At 41.0% G+C, this 21,291-nt stretch overlaps 2 protein-coding genes across 3 annotated transcripts in view; one reads left to right on the forward strand and one right to left on the reverse strand.

The window, feature by feature from the left end:
* Positions 1–86: 86 nt before the first annotated feature.
* LOC108604692 (borealin) lies at positions 87–959 on the forward strand. The gene is made up of 3 exons (XM_017994253.1): positions 87–410; positions 468–672; positions 725–959. Exons 1-3 carry the CDS (start codon positions 152–154, stop codon positions 915–917), a joined length of 657 nt encoding a protein of 218 aa, XP_017849742.1. The 5' UTR covers positions 87–151; the 3' UTR covers positions 918–959.
* A 3,934-nt stretch (positions 960–4,893) lies between these two features.
* Positions 4,894–21,291, reverse strand: part of LOC108607695 (neurogenic protein mastermind) — a 66,491-nt gene continuing 50,093 nt past the window's right edge. Inside the window, exons 3-14 of one of the 2 annotated variants that reach the window (XM_033294769.1) lie at positions 17,077–17,707; positions 16,339–16,500; positions 11,797–12,667; positions 10,178–11,643; positions 9,945–10,121; positions 8,534–9,878; positions 8,273–8,449; positions 7,817–8,208; positions 7,444–7,744; positions 6,598–6,996; positions 5,406–5,738; positions 4,894–5,345 (exon numbers count right to left, since the gene is read on the reverse strand). In XM_033294769.1, coding sequence (XP_033150660.1) covers positions 5,314–5,345; positions 5,406–5,738; positions 6,598–6,996; positions 7,444–7,744; positions 7,817–8,208; positions 8,273–8,449; positions 8,534–9,878; positions 9,945–10,121; positions 10,178–11,643; positions 11,797–12,667; positions 16,339–16,500; positions 17,077–17,707 — 6,286 coding nt within the window. In that variant the 3' untranslated portion in view covers positions 4,894–5,313. The remainder of the gene's footprint in view (positions 5,346–5,405; positions 5,739–6,597; positions 6,997–7,443; positions 7,745–7,816; positions 8,209–8,272; positions 8,450–8,533; positions 9,879–9,944; positions 10,122–10,177; positions 11,644–11,796; positions 12,668–16,338; positions 16,501–17,076; positions 17,708–21,291) is intronic. The other variant, XM_033294770.1, reaches the window with a different exon arrangement.

Genomic DNA, 21,291 nt, shown 5'->3' on the forward strand with positions numbered 1-21,291 from the left:
TTCTTTGATTAGCTATAGTTTTAACACTCATTCACGTGTATTTTGAAAATAAGTTAATAAACAAATTTTAATGTTCAGCCAAATAGGCCTAGAAACGTCAAGTCTAAGTGATTGTACTCACAAAATTAAGAGCAAACCTAGTTTATAGAAAATGCCGCGTACAAAAATAACTAAACGCAATCGCCAGCAGCTGCGCATGGAGGCAGACATCGATGAAGGAATACGTATGGCAGCAGTGAAACTGGACTCCACATTGGAGCAGATCGATGCGCTGACCGAGCGCTACAAGCTGCGAATGAAGAATCAGCTACAGCTTATTTTAACACGCACGCCACAGCAGCTGTTGCAACTAAAGTGGACTGAATTTCTCAAGCTAGACCTACAGCGCTTTTATCAATTTGAGTTGCTTGGTGAGTATGAAGTATTTGTACACTCAAGTCTTACTTTTGCTCTCTTCTGTTGAGCAGCACCTACGCCTGTAGCAAAGGACAGCTCGCGTTGTACTCAATCTCGCACTGCTCAGAAATCGCAGCTGTTACGCATCCAAACAAACTCGGTGGCCAGAGCTATGCCGCAAGGAAGGGAGTGGACCGCCCAAGTTGCTTTTTTACGCTGGCCCAAGCCTGGCGAGGTGGCACTCTCCCAGAGCGGTAGTCCGTTGGCAGTCCAATCGTTAGTCAATTGGCTTTAACTGAACCTGAGCTTATTAATATTATATTTATAGTCTCGAGGATCGTCGCGCCAGCGTGCAAATCCCCACCAAGTCTGGAGTTCTAAAGCTGCAGCCACAAGAGCTGTTGAATGTGAAGAGTGAGGTACTCAAGCAGCTTGATCAGGCCACTTTAAATCAAATTAAAACTTTGCACTCCAATCTGGACATGATTGTGGACATGGCCACGAAGCTGGGCAAGCTATAGTGGTTAGAATAACCTTTTTGGATTTTATTCTTATGTCAATAATATTTTATTTAGTCTTTTTCATTTTCTCATTTTCAATGTTTTTCTTTTTGTGTTAAACATTAAGTGTATGTGTTGCTGTTGTTTGTTGTGTTGCATTTCCATTGTATATTTAATTTATAATTAATTAATAAATTTAATTATCATTAATAGATTCGTAACATAAACATAGCGCACATTATTTTAAATATTTAATGTAAATTCAATTGAAAGTGCGAATTTTTTTTAGTTTTGTATTTCCTCCTTTTGTTGTTTGCCTTTCGATTTACATATATAAATTCAAGCTTTTATTTCATTACTTGCTTCTTTTAAATATACACATGTCATTGTTAAATATTAAAAATTAGTCATTTTTCCTTTTTAACAAATGTTGCTCTCGTTTAACATTTAATGTGAATACATTTAGTATGTGTGTGAGTGGTTGGGTATGAGATATAGACTTATAAGGTTCGTGTTAGATAAATACAATACATAGCAAAAGGTACATAGAATTAGATAAAATACGTTTTTATATTTTAATTTTAGCAAATTTGTAGAGCGACAAGGACAACATATAAACAGTGACTGTGACAACAACACAATATTTATAACAAATAGTTTATTTTATTTATGTATTTATTTGTTGCTTTAACATTCAAGTATGGATATTAAAAGAGTGTTTAGCTCATAGATCAGGTTCCAAGCAAATCATATTCAACTTACAATAAAACTTGAACTTTAATAAGAACTAAAACACTAATGCTTAGAAATAAGTCATATGTGTAATATTTTGAACTGAAGAAATCTTTACATATGTATGTATGTATGTATGTATGTATGTGTGTGTGTGAGTGTTTGTGTATACCTCTTTCGGTCTCAGCCCACAGATCCAACGCTTAACTATCATAACTATCCTATCATTAGTCAGTTTACTTCGCGCTCTCCCTCTCCCCATCACGCCGCTCTCAGATTCGATCCCAAAATTAACTCGACTGCTCTTACATTTTAAACTCTTTGTTCATCATAATTTAGTTTGTTACTTCATTTTTAACACAGCCAATCAGCAATACTATCCAGCTTTACCAATCCGTAATTTTAAGCAAATCTCTCTTATATACATAAGCAAACAGAATAAATATTTTAAATCATATATATGTATATATAACGGTTGCTATGTAAAGTGTTATAAATTGTTTGTAGTGATTATTATTATGAATTTGTTTTATACAAAATTGTGCTATTGTTCATAAATATTTGTTTAGGCTGTTGCTATAACTTGTTCTTCTTCTTTAAATGCTAGTTAATTTATATTTGTGGTTTCTTTGTATTAGTTCGTTTTCGTTTTTTGGGCACTACTTATTACGGTTCAGGGCTTGCGTTTGTTTGTTTGTAATTCTTAAATAGTTTGTAATAGCTTTCTTTATTTGTTTAACAATTTGTTTTAGTTTCGTAGGCTTATGCACGGGTACAGGGCGTTGCATTCTTTTATCTATTTACTACGGTTCTTAAAGTTCATGCAGTTTGGTACAAATTTATGGTACTAGGTTGCGATGAAAAAAAAAAAACTAGAAATCTTTCGTATGTACACTGAAACAAAAATATATGTAAAAAACATGTTAATTTGAAATAATGCAATATATACACAGACAGTTTTTCTAATGTATAATTTATGTATGCATACGTGCTTGTTTATTATTTTAAACAAACTTTTAAAAAATTATGTGTATTACTCCTCCAACTTTGCAGTTTCCTACTATTAAATGTGTAGAAAAGAAAGAGTTTAGAAAACTCTTGAACTCTTGAATCTCATTTGTGACACTGCAATTCAGATTTCGGCAAGCCGAAAGTTCTTAATTATATTAATTTGTTGCGTACTTTTAACTTCTGTATAATTCGTAGCTATGTATATTCAAGTATTATATTAAACTTCTCATAAATTAGTGTTTGGTTACAATTATCTTATTTAAACTGTATTTATATTTGTTACTTTACTTTTTGGTTGTAAATATTTGTATTTGAAATATATGTATAACTATTAATATATATGCCTGTATATATATATATATTATATATGCTTATGCGTATGCTTATAAATTAATTAATTTCATTAAATGCTTAAATTCATTAATGCACTTTTATATGTACTTTTTGTGTTGCTGTGTGTCTGTGAAATTTTGCTATAATTATGCTTGCCAAGTTTCTTAATTACCAAACATAAATATATAATTTATGCTCGAGAAAATACGTAAATAGTTAAGATTTGATTCCAAACATATATGTATACATAGATTAAAATTAATATGCTAATCGCGGTATACTTGTTTTCTCTTAAATTACGACACTTCTGAGGTTGATCTGTAAAATCAAAAGCGCTAAGAGTTAAACTACAAATACGATGAAAACTAGTTTAATTGTAAGATCTGAAACTTGGCTTTTTATAAGGTGTTTCATGTAGCCTCTTAAATCAATGAAATTGAACTAGTTGCAGTAAACAAATAATTTTCAATTACTTATGGCAAATAATCAAGACCAACTTTAAGTAATCTGTACATGTTACATGTTAATTATTATTAATATATAAATTTTCATTAAGTGTAACTACTATGTATCTTTTTTCGTTATTTTTATTTTGAACTTAACGAGAGGTATTTCTATTTTCCCAAGTTTTAATACCTGATGTTTTATTTATTTTTTGTTCATTTTACTTTTGTTGTCAGTGTTGTGTTTTTACAGCATCATAATTTGCTAAATTAAATATATGCTAACGAAAAGAAAATAAACAAAAGGTAAGTTTGTATTTTTATATATTGTATATAAATTTTTATTTAGTTGATTTTTTATATGCATTTTAAACATATTTAATAAAATTAGAAAACTATATTAAATATACATCGTAATATTTGTTTAGCTTGGTTTTTGTGTTTAATAGTATAATAATTTTTATAACGATCGAACCCAACTACAATTACAGAATTAAAGAAAACAAACTCAACTCAAAAAATGTAAAATCATGGACAAAGTAACATTGACAAATTGCTCAGTTCCAGTTTGTAAAAGAAAGTGAAAGTGATAATTGTGTTAATATAAATTGTAATAATTTGTAATGTAAGTTATACAATTAAAACTAAATTAAACAAGAAAAAACCTGTAAAATAGCCTTCACATTGAATTGCAACGCCGACATTTGTGCGCGCTTTTCTTTCTGCTTGTTTTGCTAAAATTATACAAAAATAATTACTTAAAATTGATTACAATTTAAAGAAAACGGCGCACTTAAAAAACTAGAATAATAATAATGAAAAATATGTACATTTATAGTTTACAGAGTGTTATAGCGCAAAATCAAAATAGCATAACAATTAATTGCTTAAGTTATCAACTAATAGAGTTTATGAGTTTTTCTTTTTATTTGTTTGTAGTCCAATGTATATGTATATATGAACTTATCAAATCGATGTTTAAACAAATTATTTAAACGCTTGGAAACCATACAAATCATATAGAATTTAATGTCTAATACGACGCTCTAGAAGCAACAAATAAGCAACATTAGTATATATGTATAAAAGATTTAACAAATTATCACACTGAAAAAATTCAACACTAAATTTAAATATTTCAAATTGTATACGCTTTGTTATTGGTTTTTGTATTCTTTTGTATATATTAACATTGATGCCGTTATAATTAAAGCCTAGCCAGTGCTGCACTACTCAACGCTTCGCATATTATCTGCTTTAGTTAATTAATTAAACAACATGTTGAAACGTTGCGTTAGCCGCTGTTGCTTATATCGTACATATAGCTATATTATTTACTTAAAGTGTATATATAAGTGTATATATGTGTAAGTGTGTGTGTGTATGTATATAATATAATATATAGCGTCTTAGTCTAAGCTTTAATAATTAAACGTAATAAATATGTTGTTTTTTTTTTTTGTTTTGTTTTTGTGATTTTTTCGTGTTTAATCTATTTTTCTTCTTTTTTGTATAATTTAGCAGCAATTGTTTCAAAATATTTTACTATACGTATCGATAAATGTTTGCTGTGTTTTATACGAGGTTCCCATTTTATGCATTACATTTAATATTTGCTAATTTGTTTTAATAATAAATATATGTGAATACATATTTTTGTATGCACGCTGTAGTTGTTGTTGTTTAATTAACATTTTGGCTTATGTTACAGTGCAGCTAACATAAATATGTCAAATTATCCACAATGCTTGACCGTGCGCTCTGTTGCAAGTGAATGTTGCATGCTACCAAATGCAGCAACATGTTGCTTTAAATGCGTTTGAAGAACATTATTTTGAATATATCTTAGTTTTGTCGTTGTGGCTAGAAGTTCCTTGAGTACTTTCGACGCCTTAGGGTCACCTTGTGGCGCTGCTTGTAAAGAAATCCGCTGAAAACATAAAAAGTAAACAAAATAATTTATACAACATATATAATCATCGATACTTACGCGTATCGAAGCTAAAGCCCAGCGTTGGATCTGGCGGTGTATTGAGCATGGAATTGCCGCTGCCCGCACCGCCTCCTCCCAGACCCGTGGGCGTGACATTGCCCATAACATTTGTACTACTTCCAGCACCGCCGCCGCCGCCGCCGCCGCCTCCAATCATTGGTCCCTGTTGCAGCGGACTTTGGGGTGTCTGTCCACGCTGTGCCACGCCCACGCCAACACCACCGCCCCCAGTGGCAGCTGCTGCCGCCTGCTGCGCCCGCACGCTCACCACAGCCCTCAGCTCCTGCTTGACAAACTCCGAATTGGCATTGCCGCCTGCGCCGCCGCCAGCTGTAATAAAATTAACAAATATTTTGAGATTATAACATTGCAATTTCAAGCAAAAATATTACAGTATGACCCACAACAAAACACAAATATATAATAATTACTGTTTAGTCACAATAGTTGGCTCAACACAAATTAATACACAACAGACAACAGAAAGTACAACAAACATAACATAAACATTGGATAAATATAATAAATTAAAAACATATATAGGGGTCCGTAGATTCTGGGAGCCCAATCCCCAATCATATACATATATATATATATATATATAAAATAAAAATAGAGCACCTTTAATGATATTTTATGCAAGAGTAATTCAAAATAAATCTGTAATTACATTTGAGGTTCAAAATAAAAAAATACAAAAAAAAGTAATATTATGTAGCACCCCGTTTCTTATAAACATATAACTAACATCGGATCGATCAGCTGACATACGTCTCAAATAGATAACTGGGGACTTTTAGGGGTTAATACTTAATACTGAAGGTGTTCGGGCCCAAAGCTATGTATATGTTTATTATTTACAGCTATACGCTATGTGTGGCAGATGTGGCGGGTTATATACAAGTTTATATATTATATACATTAACATTAACATTTATAGTTACAGTTATACACACAAGACACGCAAATGTTGATTAGGCTAGAGCACCCAATATACATATTTTGTTTTTGTTTAGTTCTTATAAATACAACAATGTTCGTTTGGATTTTAATGTATGTACACAATGATAATCTAATGTGGGTGATAGCAGCGAGCGAGCGATACAACGAGAGAGCAAAGGAGTCTGTATGTGTTTATGAGAGAGAGGAAGGGAGAGAGAGAGAGAGTGAGAGAGAGCACACGGCTTACCGGTCTGCGCTCGACCATAGAAATCATTCACAGTTTGCGGCTGCTGTGCTGCTGCCTGGCCATAGCCCGCGAGGGCTGCATAGGCATTCCCCCCGCCTGGTCCGCTATTGCCACCTCCACCTCCTAGGCCTATGATGCCATTGACGCCGCCACCGCCGCCGCCGCCGCTGCCCATGCCGTTTACACCCATCATGGCCGGATGCTGATGGGGCGACATGCTCATGCCATTCATAAGTTGTTGCTGCTGGTGTTGCTGCTGCTGCTGTTGTTGCTGCTGTTGCTGGGAAGCGGCGGCGGCGGCGCTATCATTGTGATTGTTGTGGCTGTTGTTGGTGCTGCTGTGGCTGTGACTGTGGCTGTGGCTGTTGTTGCCAGGCGACAAACCGAAGCGCGGCGAGCCTGTTGTAGGTTAAGCGTTGGATATTCGTTCTATATTCGTGTTTTCTTTTACTTTTACTTTGCTTATAGGCTAGTCAATTATTAACTGTTTCGTGTGTGTGTGTGTGTCTTTGCTTGTGAGTGTGTTGGTGTAATTGTTGGTGTAAGTGTTGTTGGTGAAGCTTTTGATGTTTAGCACAACTGATTGGGAAGCAAATTGCTTTTGTTTTCAGTTTACTTTAGCTGGGTGTGTTCCAAGTTAGAATTTTAGAAGTGCAAAAAATGTTGATCTGAATATAATTTTAGGCTCACCAACGTTTTTGCATTGGTATTCACTCTAATCAAAACTAGTTCCGCCCATTTGTTCAAAAACAAAAAAAAAAAGAACTAAACTGGAATGCGCCTCTTCACTATTCACTGGGAGTTTAACTAACAGAGACTTGAACCTGATTCAGAGCTTTAACGCACCTGGCAAATGCTGCGTGGCTTGGGGCACGCTGCCTTGTCGCTGGAGTCGCTGCAGCTGCTGCTGCTGCTGCTGGAAGGTATTGCCACCCGCATTGCCGTAGGGGGATTGGGGTCCAGCTCCACCAAAGCCTACGTTGCCGCTGCCGCTGCCGTCGGGCGTTGTGGCGCCTGCGCCGGCGTTTTGAAACGAGTTCTGTCGCTGCAAGGCGGCCGCATTGTTGCCCACGGGTCCGACGGCGCCTGGGGAGTTGAGGCCGCGTCGCTGCTGGCTCTGCTGGTATTGACGAGCAGTGTAGTTGCTCTGGTTGAGTTCGGGAAAGGACATTAGTTGTGTGCTCGTCTCACGGGGCAGTGCATAGTCATTGCTACTCACCTGCAGCTGCGCAATGAGCAATGGATTATTGTGCTGCTGCAGTGAGCGAGCCGCGTTGCCGGTCGGCAGCGGTCCGCCAGGTCCACTGCCTGCACCACCAACACCACCGCCGACACCGCCGCCACCACCGGCCACAGCGGCAACACTATTGCCAGCACCACCAGCCGAGCTGGGCCATTGCTGTGGACTGTTTTGCATCCCTGGCGACTGCATGCCCGACCCACTGCCAAAAGGTGTGTTGGATCGCACTCCATCTCCCTGTTGCTGCTGCTGCTGCTGCTGTTGTTGCTGCTGCTGCAAATATGCCAGCTGCTGTTGCTGCTGGGAGTTCGCTTGCTGCTGCTGTTGCGGCGACAATCGTTGCCCGCTCTGAGGAAATTGCGGACCATAGCCTGCGAAGCAAACGGAAAATATTTATGCTTGTTCCAAGAGTTTTTCAATATGTTGAAGCTTCACCTTGATTGGGCTGCGGGCTGTAGGGCGCACTGCGTCCAGGACTCAGCATTAGCGTCTGCGCAAAGTTGGGACTCAGTTGCGCATCCGCGGGTAGATTGGTGCGTGAGAGGGAAACGTTGGGCGCCACCGTTGTGTTCATCAGCGAGTTGATGTTGTTGATGCCCGCATTGATGCCAGCTATGCAATTGGAATAGAATGGAAAGAATGGCAAAAGAATAGATATGGGTATGGGTATATGTGTTGGTTGCAAAGGCTACTCACTGGCATTTTCGGGAACCAGCAACTGTTGCTTCTGCTGTTGTTGGAGCAGCCGTTCCTTTTGTTGCTGCGCCGCCAGCTGATGTTGTTGCCGCATGTTGCGTATTTGCTGATGGGGCAACACCACATTTCCGCTGGGCGTGGCTACGGCATTCATGGGGCCACGCCCACGCACTGGATACATGGGCGGTGGGCGTTGGAACACCTGATTGCTGCGAATGGCTTCCATCATTTGTTGCTGTCGCAGTAGCTGCTGCTGTTGCTGCTGTTGGCTTTGTTGCTGCTGCTGCATGCCCAGCATACCTGGATAAGCAGGTGGTTGTTGCATGTGTTGCTGACGCTGGTGCTGCTGCTGTTGTTGCTGCACAAGCAATTGCTGCTGATGTTGCTGCTGCTGTGACATCAGCAATTGCTGGTTCATCACATGCCCAAAGGCCGCCGACTCGACATCGAGCATAAGCGACTTTTGTATATCGCTTATGGCCGATGCCTCCGAAGGCGCTGCCGGCACAATGGGCGTGTCGTCCGTGTAATAATCCATGACGCTGTCCAGCAGCTTGGAGAGCTCTGAGTCGGCGGCTGCCGCAGCAGCTGCAGCTGACGAAGTGGAGGCCGCTGTGGTAATTGAGGTAGTTGCTGTGGTCGCCAGTTGCTGTTGCTGCTGTTGGTAGGCCAGCTGCTGTTGCTGCTGCTGGCTGAGGTAGACTTCGTTTTGCTGCTGCTGCTGCTGCTGCGTCGCCTGCTGCTGTTGCTGCTGCTGTTGTTGCTGCTGCTGCTGCTGTTGCTGCTGTTGTTGCTGTTGCTGCAATTGTTGCTGCTGCTTGCGTGCACGATTGCTGGCAGCGGCTGCTGCTGCCTTGGGACCCGTACTGCCGGCACTAATGAGATTGCCGGGCGCAGAGAGCGACGGACCGCTGCCGGAGGAGCTGGTGATGTCCGGCAGCGTCTTCACCTGCAGTGGCTGCTCGGGATTGGGCGCCTTCGGCAGCTTCGGAGGATTCTGCAGCAACTTCGCCAACATCTTGTTCTGCGAGCAAAGTTTGCTGGGCTTATCCTCGGAGCGCTTGGCCGAGATGTCGTCGTCGGGCTCGTTAAGGGAACGCTTGCGGCTCATAGCCGGATCGCTCTGAATTTTGAGCATGCGCTTGAGATCCTCGTTGCTCATGTTGTTGCTGTTGGCGCCAGCACCGCCGCCGCTCCCGCCACCCAGCATGCCATGTCCTGGCCCATCGTCCTTCTGCAACTGACGCATCAGTTCACTCTGGCGCGCATTGTTCATGCCGCCAGGACCTCCGCTGCCTGCGCCAGTATTGCTGCCATCATCCTCCTCCGTTTTCTCATTCAGCAGCTAAAACAAAAGCGAAAAACCAAATGTAAGCGATTCCAGTGTCTTTACTGAGCTCATCCCACTCACCTTGAGCAGCATCGGATTCTGTGAGTTGCCCGCCTTCTGCAGCAGCGCAGCGTTGGCAGCGCCGCCACGCCCCATGGGTCCAAAGAGAGCGGCGTGTGGTGGCGGATTGCCCAGCTTAAAGCTGCCGGCAGCGCCCACATTGAGCTTCTCCTCCTCGGTGCACTCCTGCTTAAAGTACTGCAAGTAGAACAAATGTTATTAAGGGTTCCATGACTTCCATGACTGCAAGTTACCTTATCCTCTTCACCCAAGCCCAAACCGCTTGCCATGCTCTGCGATTTGGTCAGCAAATGACGCAGTCGCTCCGAGCTTTCCTGCAACGGCGGCGTCGGTTGCTGCTGCTGCTGCTGCTGTTGTTGCTGTTGTGTTACCAGCAATCCACTCACGCCATTGGGCATGTTGTTGTTGCTACCCGGCTGTTGCTGCTGCTGCTCCTTATCCGGTTTGCTGTCCGTGGGCTCGTAGTGAAAGTTAAAGCCGTAGTTGCTGCCGCCGGCACCGGCGCTCGCATTTGACTGCGGCGAGGGCAAACTGGCCGCCGAATGCGAGGATAGCTGATAGGGCGTGGCAGGCGAGGCGCAGACAGCCGGACTGAAGCCATGTCCGGAGGGCGGGCGCGGCGTGCTCACGGGCGTGGCCACCGAAGCGCGTGAATTGGGACGCGAGTCGGACCACGGGCCGACGCCACCGCTGGGATCCATATCAAAGGAGGAATGTGCAATATCAAACTCGAACGTATCGCTGCCATAGAACGAATGCTCCACGGGCGCTGGCGAGGCTGTGAAGGCATTCACCAGTTGCGCTGCCGAGGAGTTGGCCGAGGAGGCGCTGTTCCCCCCCAGACGCTGGGGCAGCCCACCGCCGTTAATGATGGCCGAACTCATCAACGGTCCACCCACATTTGTGGTGCTCTGTGTGCCGCTGTTGCTGTTACCGTTGCTGTTGTTGTTGTGCTGACCACCGCCGCCCACAAGACCGCCCAGCAGATGTGTGGGCAGCATGTTGGAGTTGGAGGAGCTGCCGGTGGACAGGGTGTCCATGCTGAGCGTATTGACCAGCGAGCTGGCCAACGAGGCGCCCGGCAACATGGCGCACACCTGACTCAGACCCATGGAGACATTGCTGGCAATGCTGCTGCCGCTCACGCTCCCACTGCCGCTGCTCGTGGCCGTGCCCGGTCCCGTTCCCGTTCCCGCGCCCGTGTTGTTGCTGTTCATATCGTTCTCCGAGTTGAGCAGCGTCTGCACGGACATGATGAAGTCATTGTCGCCGGGCGTCTGAGTGGGAAACAGTCTCGAATTGGCCTTCACGTGCATGTAGACATCGGGCGCACCCAGGCGCAGGCGAAACGGACGCGATATCACATTCGATATGGCGGCTCCACCAGATGCGGAGCTGCCTGGCGAATGCACCGCCACTGAGTCCTGGATGTCGCGCAGATGCGCCTTAAGCGTCGACAAGTCGTGCGGATGACACAGATCCTGCCATAGACGACCCACCCACGTCTGCAGATGTTGCTTGAAGGGCTCGCGCAGTGCCGCCGCATCCAAGTTGAGTATTTTCCCGTGCACGTCCAGCTTGAAGGTCATCTGCTCGATGGGCTGCTGGTGTACATGCTGCTGCATGTTGATCTCCAGTGGCGACTCATCCTCAGGCCGTGTGATCAGGCACAACACCGAGCTGCTGGCATCCGCATCATCTGTATAAAAAATTTAAATTAATTTGGTGCGCTTTCAGTAAAAACTCAAATCTCCCATTATTTGCGTTTTTTTCTATCTAATTGACCAATATTTAATATGTTTGCTTGTAAAATTTCCCAGTATTTATTAGAAAAAACCCTCAAGTGACTCACCCTTGACTGGCGCTGCTATTAAGACGACCTCTTCGTACTTCTCCGGCTGCCCGGAATGCCTTAGTGGCTTCTGGTCCATGCCATCGCAGTTTGCCGACGATGATGAGGAGGTCTGTGTGGCCGGTCGCGTGTCCTTGACTAGCATGCGCACCTTAGTGGAGATGCTGCGCTTAGATTTGCCCGCTCCACCGCCATGGCCATGGCCATGGCCAGTGCCGGCATTCGAGCTGGAATTAGAGCCCGCCGACTGCTGTGAGGCATTACCGTTGTTCAGCTCATCGAGATCGCTCCAACCGCCGCCAGCCGCATTGCCGCCCGAACTGCCCGCCGCACCACCTGGAACGCCAACCACGCCGACGCGGCCACCACCGCCTCCACTGTTGCTGTACATATTGTTTATGATCGGCTCCAGCTTGGCGTGATCCCCCGCATGCAGGTACATGTAGAGCGGCTGGTGGAAAAGCTCCTGCTTCTCATAGCCGATCAGTTCGCGTATATTCTGAGTGCAGGACTCAATGATGCCGTTCGCGTTCACCTGCAGCAGCACCCAACCCACCGAGCTGATGTAGTGCTCGAGCGCCTCGAAGTATGCCGATATCTCGGGCACTTGGCCGTTCAGCAACGAGGGCTCCGGCAGCGGTGGCTCTGTCGAGGATACTTCACCCTGTTGCACAGGGTGGATCGAGCAGTTGTCTGTGGCGCAGCGCGTACAACGCGTTGAGGTTGTTTGTGGTTTATTATTGTTGTTGTTGTTATTATTATTATTGTTATTATTATTGTTGTTGTTGTTGGTCGTTGTTGAAGAATTGTTGTTATTTGTAGATGTTGAGGATATATCACGGCTTTGGCCTTTGTCAAAAATATCACGATACTGCAAGTAAACAAATTTGTAATTAAATCATCATTCAGAATTATTATGTTTATACTTGTGTGTATCTAATTTAATCAAACTAGTACCAACTAGTTTAACTAGTTGGGCTAATCTTATCAGGCGTTACTACTTCATTAGCAACGTCTATATCGAAAGTAACACTATCGCCATTCAAGAATTAACAATTATAATGAGCAATACTCTTAATACAAGAGTATCGATTGTTTTCATATACAAATGGCAAACTCACAAATTTCACGCGTAAATATGCGAAAATATAAATAAAGAAATAACTGTAACTCTCAGCTGCTTATCATGCGGAAGTGTTTCTCTTTCACACAATTTGCATGTTCGCATTCTCGTTTAATGGCAAATATCAAACAGCAACAACAATCGCACCGAGGCGATGATTCGGCTCCACTCATAAGCTCTGTGATCGACTTCAAACGGCAACACTTTAGCCAAAGCTTTTGCTATCGCGTGCACTCAAGACCAAAGCAAAGCAAAGCAAAGCAAAAGCTCCAGCTGGATAAGAAGCGTTGCCGTTGCCGTTTCCGCTGCCGTTGGCGTTGGCGTTGCGCTCAATTTGTTTATAGTATGCAGTGCAATAAACCGCAATTCATCTCACTTCACAAATATATTGTATACATTAGTGTATGTATATAAATATATGTACATGTGTGTGTGTCTGTGTATTGCTTAAAATTTTTAATGCAGCCCGTGTGTATAAGAAATTTTGCGCGCGCGTTTAAGCTTTGAGTCATTGACACAGACAACAACACACTCGAAACATATCCAAATCCAATCGTGGATGATATGTATTTATTTTGATGGGTTTTCTAAAGCTTTGATACGACTTATGAAGTTTTAGTCACCTAAATTATTTCACAATTTTCACAATGAACTCAAGGTCAATCAACTTGTGGGCGCGTGTTCTGAGCATGTCAATGCCTTATTTTTAACTTACTTTGATGTTATTTTTGTTATTGTTGCCCCAGCGATATACATATATACTACAGAACTAAATGTGCAAATTACGCGCTGTTTTGATTACAATTACGCACTGTGAAACACACATACATATGAATGTAGTATATTTAAAGTGAAACTCAAAAATCACAGATAAAAACGTTGCGCACACTCAGCTCAGTCACAAAGTTGCCGAAATACTAAACACACTTTTTGATGCAATTGTATTTAAAAAAAATATATATACAACAACAACAAGAGCAGCAGCAGCAACCGCCGAAAACACGTCAAATATGCGAAGCAACAACAACAAAGAACCCACAGAAGCTTACGAAGCGTTGCTCTCTTTCTGGCGCGCCACTTCTGCCGCTGTCGACGCTCTCTCTTCGTGTGAACTCTCTCCGCACACACACACACACACACACACACAGCATATGCAGAGGCACATGCTCAGTTTGTTTACCGGCTCTTAGTGCGATATTTATTTGTGTGTTATGCATGTGCGTCGTGTATGTTTTTGTTATCATATTGCCTTTGCCTTTGCCTTTGCACCTTGTTTGTGGGGAAAGGGCGATTAAGAAGCTGTTGGTGTTGGTGTTGCTGTAGCTGTTGCTGCACGCGAATAATGACAACAAAATATGAAATTGCCAAGTGCGACGTCATTGCCGAAAAGCAGTTCGTTGATCTTACACACATGCATGGAGAGAATGAAGAGAGTGAGCTTTTACTTCATTTTTTTAATGTTTGCAAGGAAGCTCGCATGTGTGTCAGTATGCATAATAGCTGTTAATGTGTGTGTGTGTGTGTGTGTGTGAGTGCTTGCAACCAGGAAAAGCTGCTCGCCTAATGGAAGCGCACACAATTCGAATTTCGAATCTCGTTTTGGGGTGAAGGCACTGCGTGCACTCCGAAAATATCAGTCAAATGATAAAACAAACGGCAAAAACAAGAAAATCGCTGCCTTCCATGACGAAGATGTCTCAGGCTTGTCTCTCTCCCTTTATTTTTGTGTGTGCTTCATTTTTTTGGCGGGCTGCAACTGATCGCATCAGGTAATGTGCGAAATTATTTGCCAAAGCTTGCAGCACAAAGCGCAGATGCAACAACAACAACAACAACAAGAAATAACAGAAATAAATATTAAACATTACTGAAAGAGATATTCGTAAAAGGGGGTAAGTATCTTCATCAGAGCTGCGTAAAACAATGTCCATGTTTGAGGTTCAATAATCAAGTAAGTTTTTGGCAGAATGAATAAATTGTCCACGCAATAAATTGAATAAACGATATTGAGTATACTGAGCAATGAAATGTTAGGTACTCAACTTTTTCAAATTAACAAGTTGCTCTACGGCCTGACGCTGCAAATTGCTTCACAGAACAAACATTTCCAATAAGTTTACTACTGCAAATACAAATACAAAGTGAGAACAAAGCTCGTGCCAACATTTGAGCGCTCACTAATACACTCAAAGTAACAGGCAGTCAGCGCAGACAGCAGCAGAAGCAACAGAAGCAACAGATGCTGAGTCGAAATGCGCTGTAGAGTGAGAGAGCGAGAGCGCAATGTCAAGTTTGCTGGCGTGTCTTAATCTACAGTTAAAGCTTGAGCTTTGCACTTACAACGTAAGCAGAGTGTGAGAGGTGAGAGTGAGAAAAACTGATTATGGCAAGCAAAGTGCTATGGATAGTCAAAAACAAAAGTTTTTCAAATGCGAGGGAAATGGCTTTTTAAAATTTAGTCTATTAACCTTTTAGACTTGTTGTTTGTCTACTCTCAAATTAAATGTTAATTAAATTTCCATACGTAGTTAATTACTTTAGCTGACTAATTTATGAATATAATGAAATTAGCTTGCAAAATTTTCGCGTCATATTATGCCTAAATTAGCACTAAATCCAATTTGCTCATCATTTATACGGCCACTAAACAATCAGCGATACTTCTCCATGAGCTTTGACAAATATAAATATTAATTACATTAGGCTTTGTCTAGTTTTCATAGTTCAATATGTGCTCTCTTGTTGTTGTTGTTCTTTTTCTCCATACGCTTTGCTGTCTGCTCGACGCTGCCGCAATTCATTTAAATTTGTTTTTGAAGTTCGCTAAAGCGTGGCGCTTATAATTTGCATAATAAAGTGCTTAGGCTACCTGAACCAATAAAGACAAAAACGAAATACAAAAATTCACACACACACACACACGCACAAAGAGGCTAAAACAACATTGGAGCTGTCGTTGCTATTGAAACATGAATAAATTTATGTAAATTAAATAAAAATATATTAATTAAGTTCTTGCAGGCAAATATGAAATCAGAGGCATTTTATTTTTAGTTTCAGACTCTTTTCCACTCTTTCCCCACATGCCACATGAGTCGAAGCTTCCGCGCTGTTGCAAATAATTGCTTTTTAATTGGCTGCCAAATAGTCGTCGAAGCAGCAGCAGCAGCAGCAGCAGCAGCAGCAACAACAAAACTGCATTGGAAATTACATTGGGGACTTGGGCTTGTAATTGATCATTAGTTATTCCGGGCAGCGTGTCCCAGGCAATTTCAATTCCCCCACAACTTGGCTCACATCTTGCGACTTATTAGTTTTGTTTGATGAGCTTTTGACTAAAGAGTTGCCAAATTTGCTTTTGCTTTTCTCATTTTCTCTCTTTCTTATGTATATGTATATATTTTCTCATTTTCACTTACCGTTCGAACCACTTGATTTAATATTGCCGCTTTATCCGGTTTCGTTGAGGTCATATCTCCACGTTTGTTGAGCTGCAGAAACTCGGAGAGCTGCTCAATATAATTGTTCTCCATTTCACGCCGGCGTTTCTCATTGTTGCATTTGTTTATTTGCGATTGGGGCTGCAAAAATGCAAAAAAAAAATCAAAAATAGCAATTAACTTAATTATTAAAACTCTCAAAGAGACTTATCGAGACACTTTGTTGAATTTCAAAGTAATATAATAATTTATTATATATTAATAATTCTTCTAAATAAACATCAATTAATCCTTGGATGAGCGATAACATATTAACCCTTATTTATATGAAAAAATATATTTTTCTAAAGGGGAAATGTGAAGAGGACTATAATTTAAGCCAATATAGAGACTTTCTGTCTTAAAAGACGCACAAAAGTTTAATTAAAGAATATTATCGTTGCTGCGGATAACTCTTCTCGCCCGAGATAGGAGTTACCTTAATTTCAAAATTGAAAAGGTCCCCAGGGACCTTACCGCTAAATATACAAAGAAGGGCTATAGTTTCTCAATCAATGCACCAATTTCAATAAGACTACTCTCAAAAGAGGCGCTAGACTAATATATGTATTTGAAAATCGAAATGGATTCGTACCGCTCATCCGAGGGTTACTTTGAAGCTTTCAGTTAGGTTAAGTTCGCAAATAATTTAAAGGCAATTCAGTTGTAACTACTCACCAAATTAACTTTAGTGTCCGTCTTACGGCGGATCTTGCGTGCCGGGTTCGCTGAGTTAGCTGGAATCGGCGATGCCACCGCATTCATGATGACGGCGGAGCGCTGGAGCGCAGCTGTAATATGCACCGCTGCGGTAGCAGCTGTTGAAGATTTGCTCTGGTGTGAATGGTGCGAGTTGAGTTGCTGCTGTAGCTGCTGCTGCTGCTGCTGATAGAGGAGCTGTTGCTGTTGCTGTAGCTGCTGCTGTTGCTGCAAGTTGCTGGCAGCGGCAACTAGTGCTGGTGAGGGCGTTACGCCTGCAGCACCAGCAACACCACCACCAGCACCACCGCTAGCAGCCGTTGCGCGCTGCAATGGCGTACTGGGCGCCAAACCGTGCTGCAGCTGAGCCACCGGTGCTGGCAACGGACCCGGCCCGGTTACCACGTTACCGCCAGCGGTTTGTATTGTAACTGCTGCGGTCGCAGCGGCCGGTGATGAGCGCGGCAGATTGCAAACAGATGTGTTGTTGTTGTTGTTGCTGTAGCTGTTGCTGCCAATGTGTTTGTTGCTGTTGCCAGTTGCTGTTGCTGCTCCGTTTGTTGTTGCTGTACCTGAGGCCCAATGATCTGGTAAGTCACTTGGGCTAAGCCTACAATGAAAACCAAAACAAAATCAAGTTCAATATACTGCACAATTCTTCATTTTATTCCTTATTCTTTATTTTTTGGACTTGACGCGTGTTTTGTTGATTCGTGACCTTGACTTTGTGGCCCCACTCCGGGCTAACAAAATGTAAATACTTTTGCAAATGTGCTGCCTCAATTACACGTTGGTCTCATTAATTTGCATTTGTAAATCGAGCAAAAAGGAAAAAAAAGCGCAAAAAGACTTTCTTAGAATTTCCAAGCCTCCAGAACCTTATCGAATGTTATTCTTTTTTTTTTGTATCGTCAATTTTTGTAAAAAGAACTTCAAAGAGTTTCGCAAATAGGACAAATAAAATTGTAATTAAAAGCCGATTTGCTGCTGTTACCTTTTTGGAACAGACATAAATTATGCTTAATAATTCGTAAGTAATTTCATTAAATTAAATATGCTTTCAAAGGGAAATTTTCGCGGTAGCCAAAGCAACTTTTAAATGCCATAATCATGGGCGAAGCAAGGTTGTTAAATACCTTGAACATTATTGGTTAGAGTTTTCAGTCGAATTTGAATAGATATTTAATATTTGAAAATATATATGAAAATATATTTACTATACAAAGGCAGCAGTTCATTAATATTTCTTAATATATGGATTAAATACGTATTTATATATTTTTCATCCTAGACCGTAATTTTTATAATATTCCAGAATTTTTAGGGGTGTCCTAGAAATCACTAGTGAAATAGAGTTCCACTGAAAACATTTTCACGGTGCCACAGAATTTCAAGTGAATTTCGGATTCCAAATTCTGCGTAAACGTCTGTGGCACAACGGAATGAAATGAAATGAAATTCAAGTAGAAGTTATTTTGGTAGCACCCCTCTATGTTTGCCAGCTTTGGTGCTAAATGTCAGGCCTAATTAAAATTTTCAAACAGCAAGAAATAGAACGCAAAACAATCAAAAATAAACGAAGTAGATAAAAGAAAAATACACGCGAATTTTTTGAGTGTCCCTTACGTAAATACAAAAAGCAAAAAAGCAAATAATATGCCACACTTTGTGCACATTAAGTAAACAATTAATCACGTAACCAAATACGCGAAAAAACAACAAGCGTAACATGAAATGTTTCGCAGACAAAAAACGCTTAACAACCAACAACAACAATGCCAATTTTTTTTTTTTTTTTGGTAATGATGACCACTTGGGCTACGCAGCTGACGTTGTTAGCTGGATTCTGGGCCCAAGCAGCAGCTTCAAGCAAAAGCTGACAACATTCATTTGACTCACGTTGCGAGCCGACTGTACCCAAGTGGTTACCTTGGGGGTGAGGTGAATACACCATTGTTTTTTTTACAGAGTGCGTAAGCTGTTGCCCAAGCAACAACCAGAGGCCCTTTGAAGTGGCATTGACAAGCAAATATTTAAAATATTTACTACACATATTTGTGATAAGGAAATTAAAATTTGTTTTTAGAACTATTTGCTAAATTAAGCTTATCAAAGCTGCCACAGAAATTTCTAAAAAGAGAGCAGAATTTTGTTGTGATAAATTAAAAGGATTCAGAAATTTATAATAAAAAGTAAAGCGTAAAAATTATGAAAATATTTAGAGTCTCTTAAAATCATTTTGAATCTGTCTTTGGGTTGATATTAATATGAAATGATATTATACTATTGATAGTTGCTTATATAGTTATCATTATTATTATTTTAAATTTCGTCATAGTTGTGCTGAGATAAATAGTTCGTTAATTGCATAATTTTAATAAAAGGTAATCAGTTTTTTAAAATATGTTTTAAATTTTGTTTAAACATATTTTGAAGAGATATTTTCGACGACACACTCTTCGATTAAAAAGATGCATGGAAGACATGCAATAAAAATTAAATTCAAATAAAAATATCTCGAGAGTAATTCCTGCTGAGTTAGTAATAAGTGAGGCGAAAGTTATTCTTGCTTAGAATGTGTTGACGCTCATTAGTACATGATTGATAAGCAGCAAAGCAGAGTCGGATTGAATCGTAGCTTTATATTCTCAGAATGTAGCACGATAGGCTTGAAACAATCGTAATTATTACAGCTGCAACTGCAGCTTAAATTGTAATTGATTTAATTAACGCTACACTTTTCGATGCGTTGGCTTCTTTTAATTAAGCGCGTCAATCATACGCCCAGTGTGCCGCGTAAAACAAAAAAAAGCAAAGACACCCATTATTATCGTCATTATCAGCATCGCCATGAGATCTCCAACATGTTGACTAGTCGTGGCCACATTTACGTGTCGCTCTGTCAAAAAACAAGCAGAAAGCTCAACAGGAGCGCAAAAAACCGAAGTACGCTAAAGAATCTGCACAATTACTGCGCCTGTCATGGGACTGCCCAAAAGGCCAAGGCAGCGAATGAGCGAGAGAGAGAGAGAGAGAGAGAGAGAGAGAGAGAGAGAGAGAGAGAGAGAGAGAGAGAGAGAAGAGGAGCGTCAGTAATTTTCGCGCTCATTGCAGCGCTACCATTCACAATTTTATTTTTATTTTCCTCTGTCTTTTTGTTTTTGGCCAACTGCCCAGCAGCTTCAGCTCGAGTGTGATAAGTGCAAATTATAAGCATAGAACTACTATATACCCTATTAAAAGATATCATGCCGAGTGGAAAGCATATGCATGGAAAAATTTTTTTAAATCTAAGTGACAATTTTATGTTTCAGAGAAATAAATTATATATTAGTTTTAGTCCTATGTTGATTACTTCACCGACTTCTGCCTGAGCTGGCACCTGGCTGCAATTATTTTTGCCTGCCGCAGACAGAACAAAAACAAAAACAAAAATAAAAACCAACAGAAACAGAAATAAGAACGCACCCAAACTCTTTGCTCCGCTGTCGAGGGCTTCATTATGAGCATAATGTAATTAAAAAGTAAAGCCCGTGGTTTGGCCAGTTGCAGTTGGTTCTAGGCTGGACTCAGCAGCTTTATCTGGGTGGTCCCCAGTAAAAACTACACAGAATATCAAAATCACAGCGCAGTGATTTTCTTCATGCTTCGTTGCCTGCCTGAGTGACTGGAGCAAAAGCCAAAGAAATGGACTTGTCTGCCAGAAGCGTGAAGTGCAACAGAAGTGACTACCGCGACAGCCAAGAGCATTTTTAAACTCATTGTCAGACTTAAGCTGAAGAAGTTTCGAGCCGAGATTGAAATATATATTTTCATAAAATTATAATTTATGCCCACGCACCACACAAATTGAGATACACTGTAATGATAAGCATTATGCCTATGTCAACTGTAAGTGTTGCACTCAAAATTAAATTACTTATACGCAATGTAGACATACGAACATTTTTCTTAAGCTATTGCTTGGGGCAAAGCTCGAAATTTGTGCTGTGTGCTTTGTGTGTTTTGTGTTGTTTCGCTGTCTACGTGATGTTCAACTTGTAGGCATAAACCCTTGGGACTAACCCAACGCTTATTGTCGAAACAGCAGCCACAAGCGCTGAGAAATCAACGTAAATTATGCTGAAATTGTTGAAATTGCTTTGAATAAAAAATGACACTGAATTGTTTACGAGCTCGGGGTGCGCATCATGT

Source organism: Drosophila busckii, unplaced genomic scaffold (assembly GCF_011750605.1).
Source record: "Drosophila busckii strain San Diego stock center, stock number 13000-0081.31 unplaced genomic scaffold, ASM1175060v1 chrUn_07, whole genome shotgun sequence".
Taxonomy (NCBI): Eukaryota; Metazoa; Arthropoda; class Insecta; order Diptera; family Drosophilidae; genus Drosophila; species Drosophila busckii.

What these genes read in the sequence shown, in the direction of transcription:
- LOC108604692 (XM_017994253.1), top strand. Translation starts at nt 152, where the DNA reads ATGCCGCGTACAAAAATAACTAAACGCAATCGCCAGCAGCTGCGCATG. An exon ending in TTATCAATTTGAGTTGCTTG is followed by an intron (nt 411 to 467) that starts GTGAGTATGAAG and finishes TCTGTTGAGCAG; the next exon opens with CACCTACGCCTGTAGCAAAG. An exon ending in AGTCCGTTGGCAGTCCAATC is followed by an intron (nt 673 to 724) that starts GTTAGTCAATTG and finishes TTATATTTATAG; the next exon opens with TCTCGAGGATCGTCGCGCCA.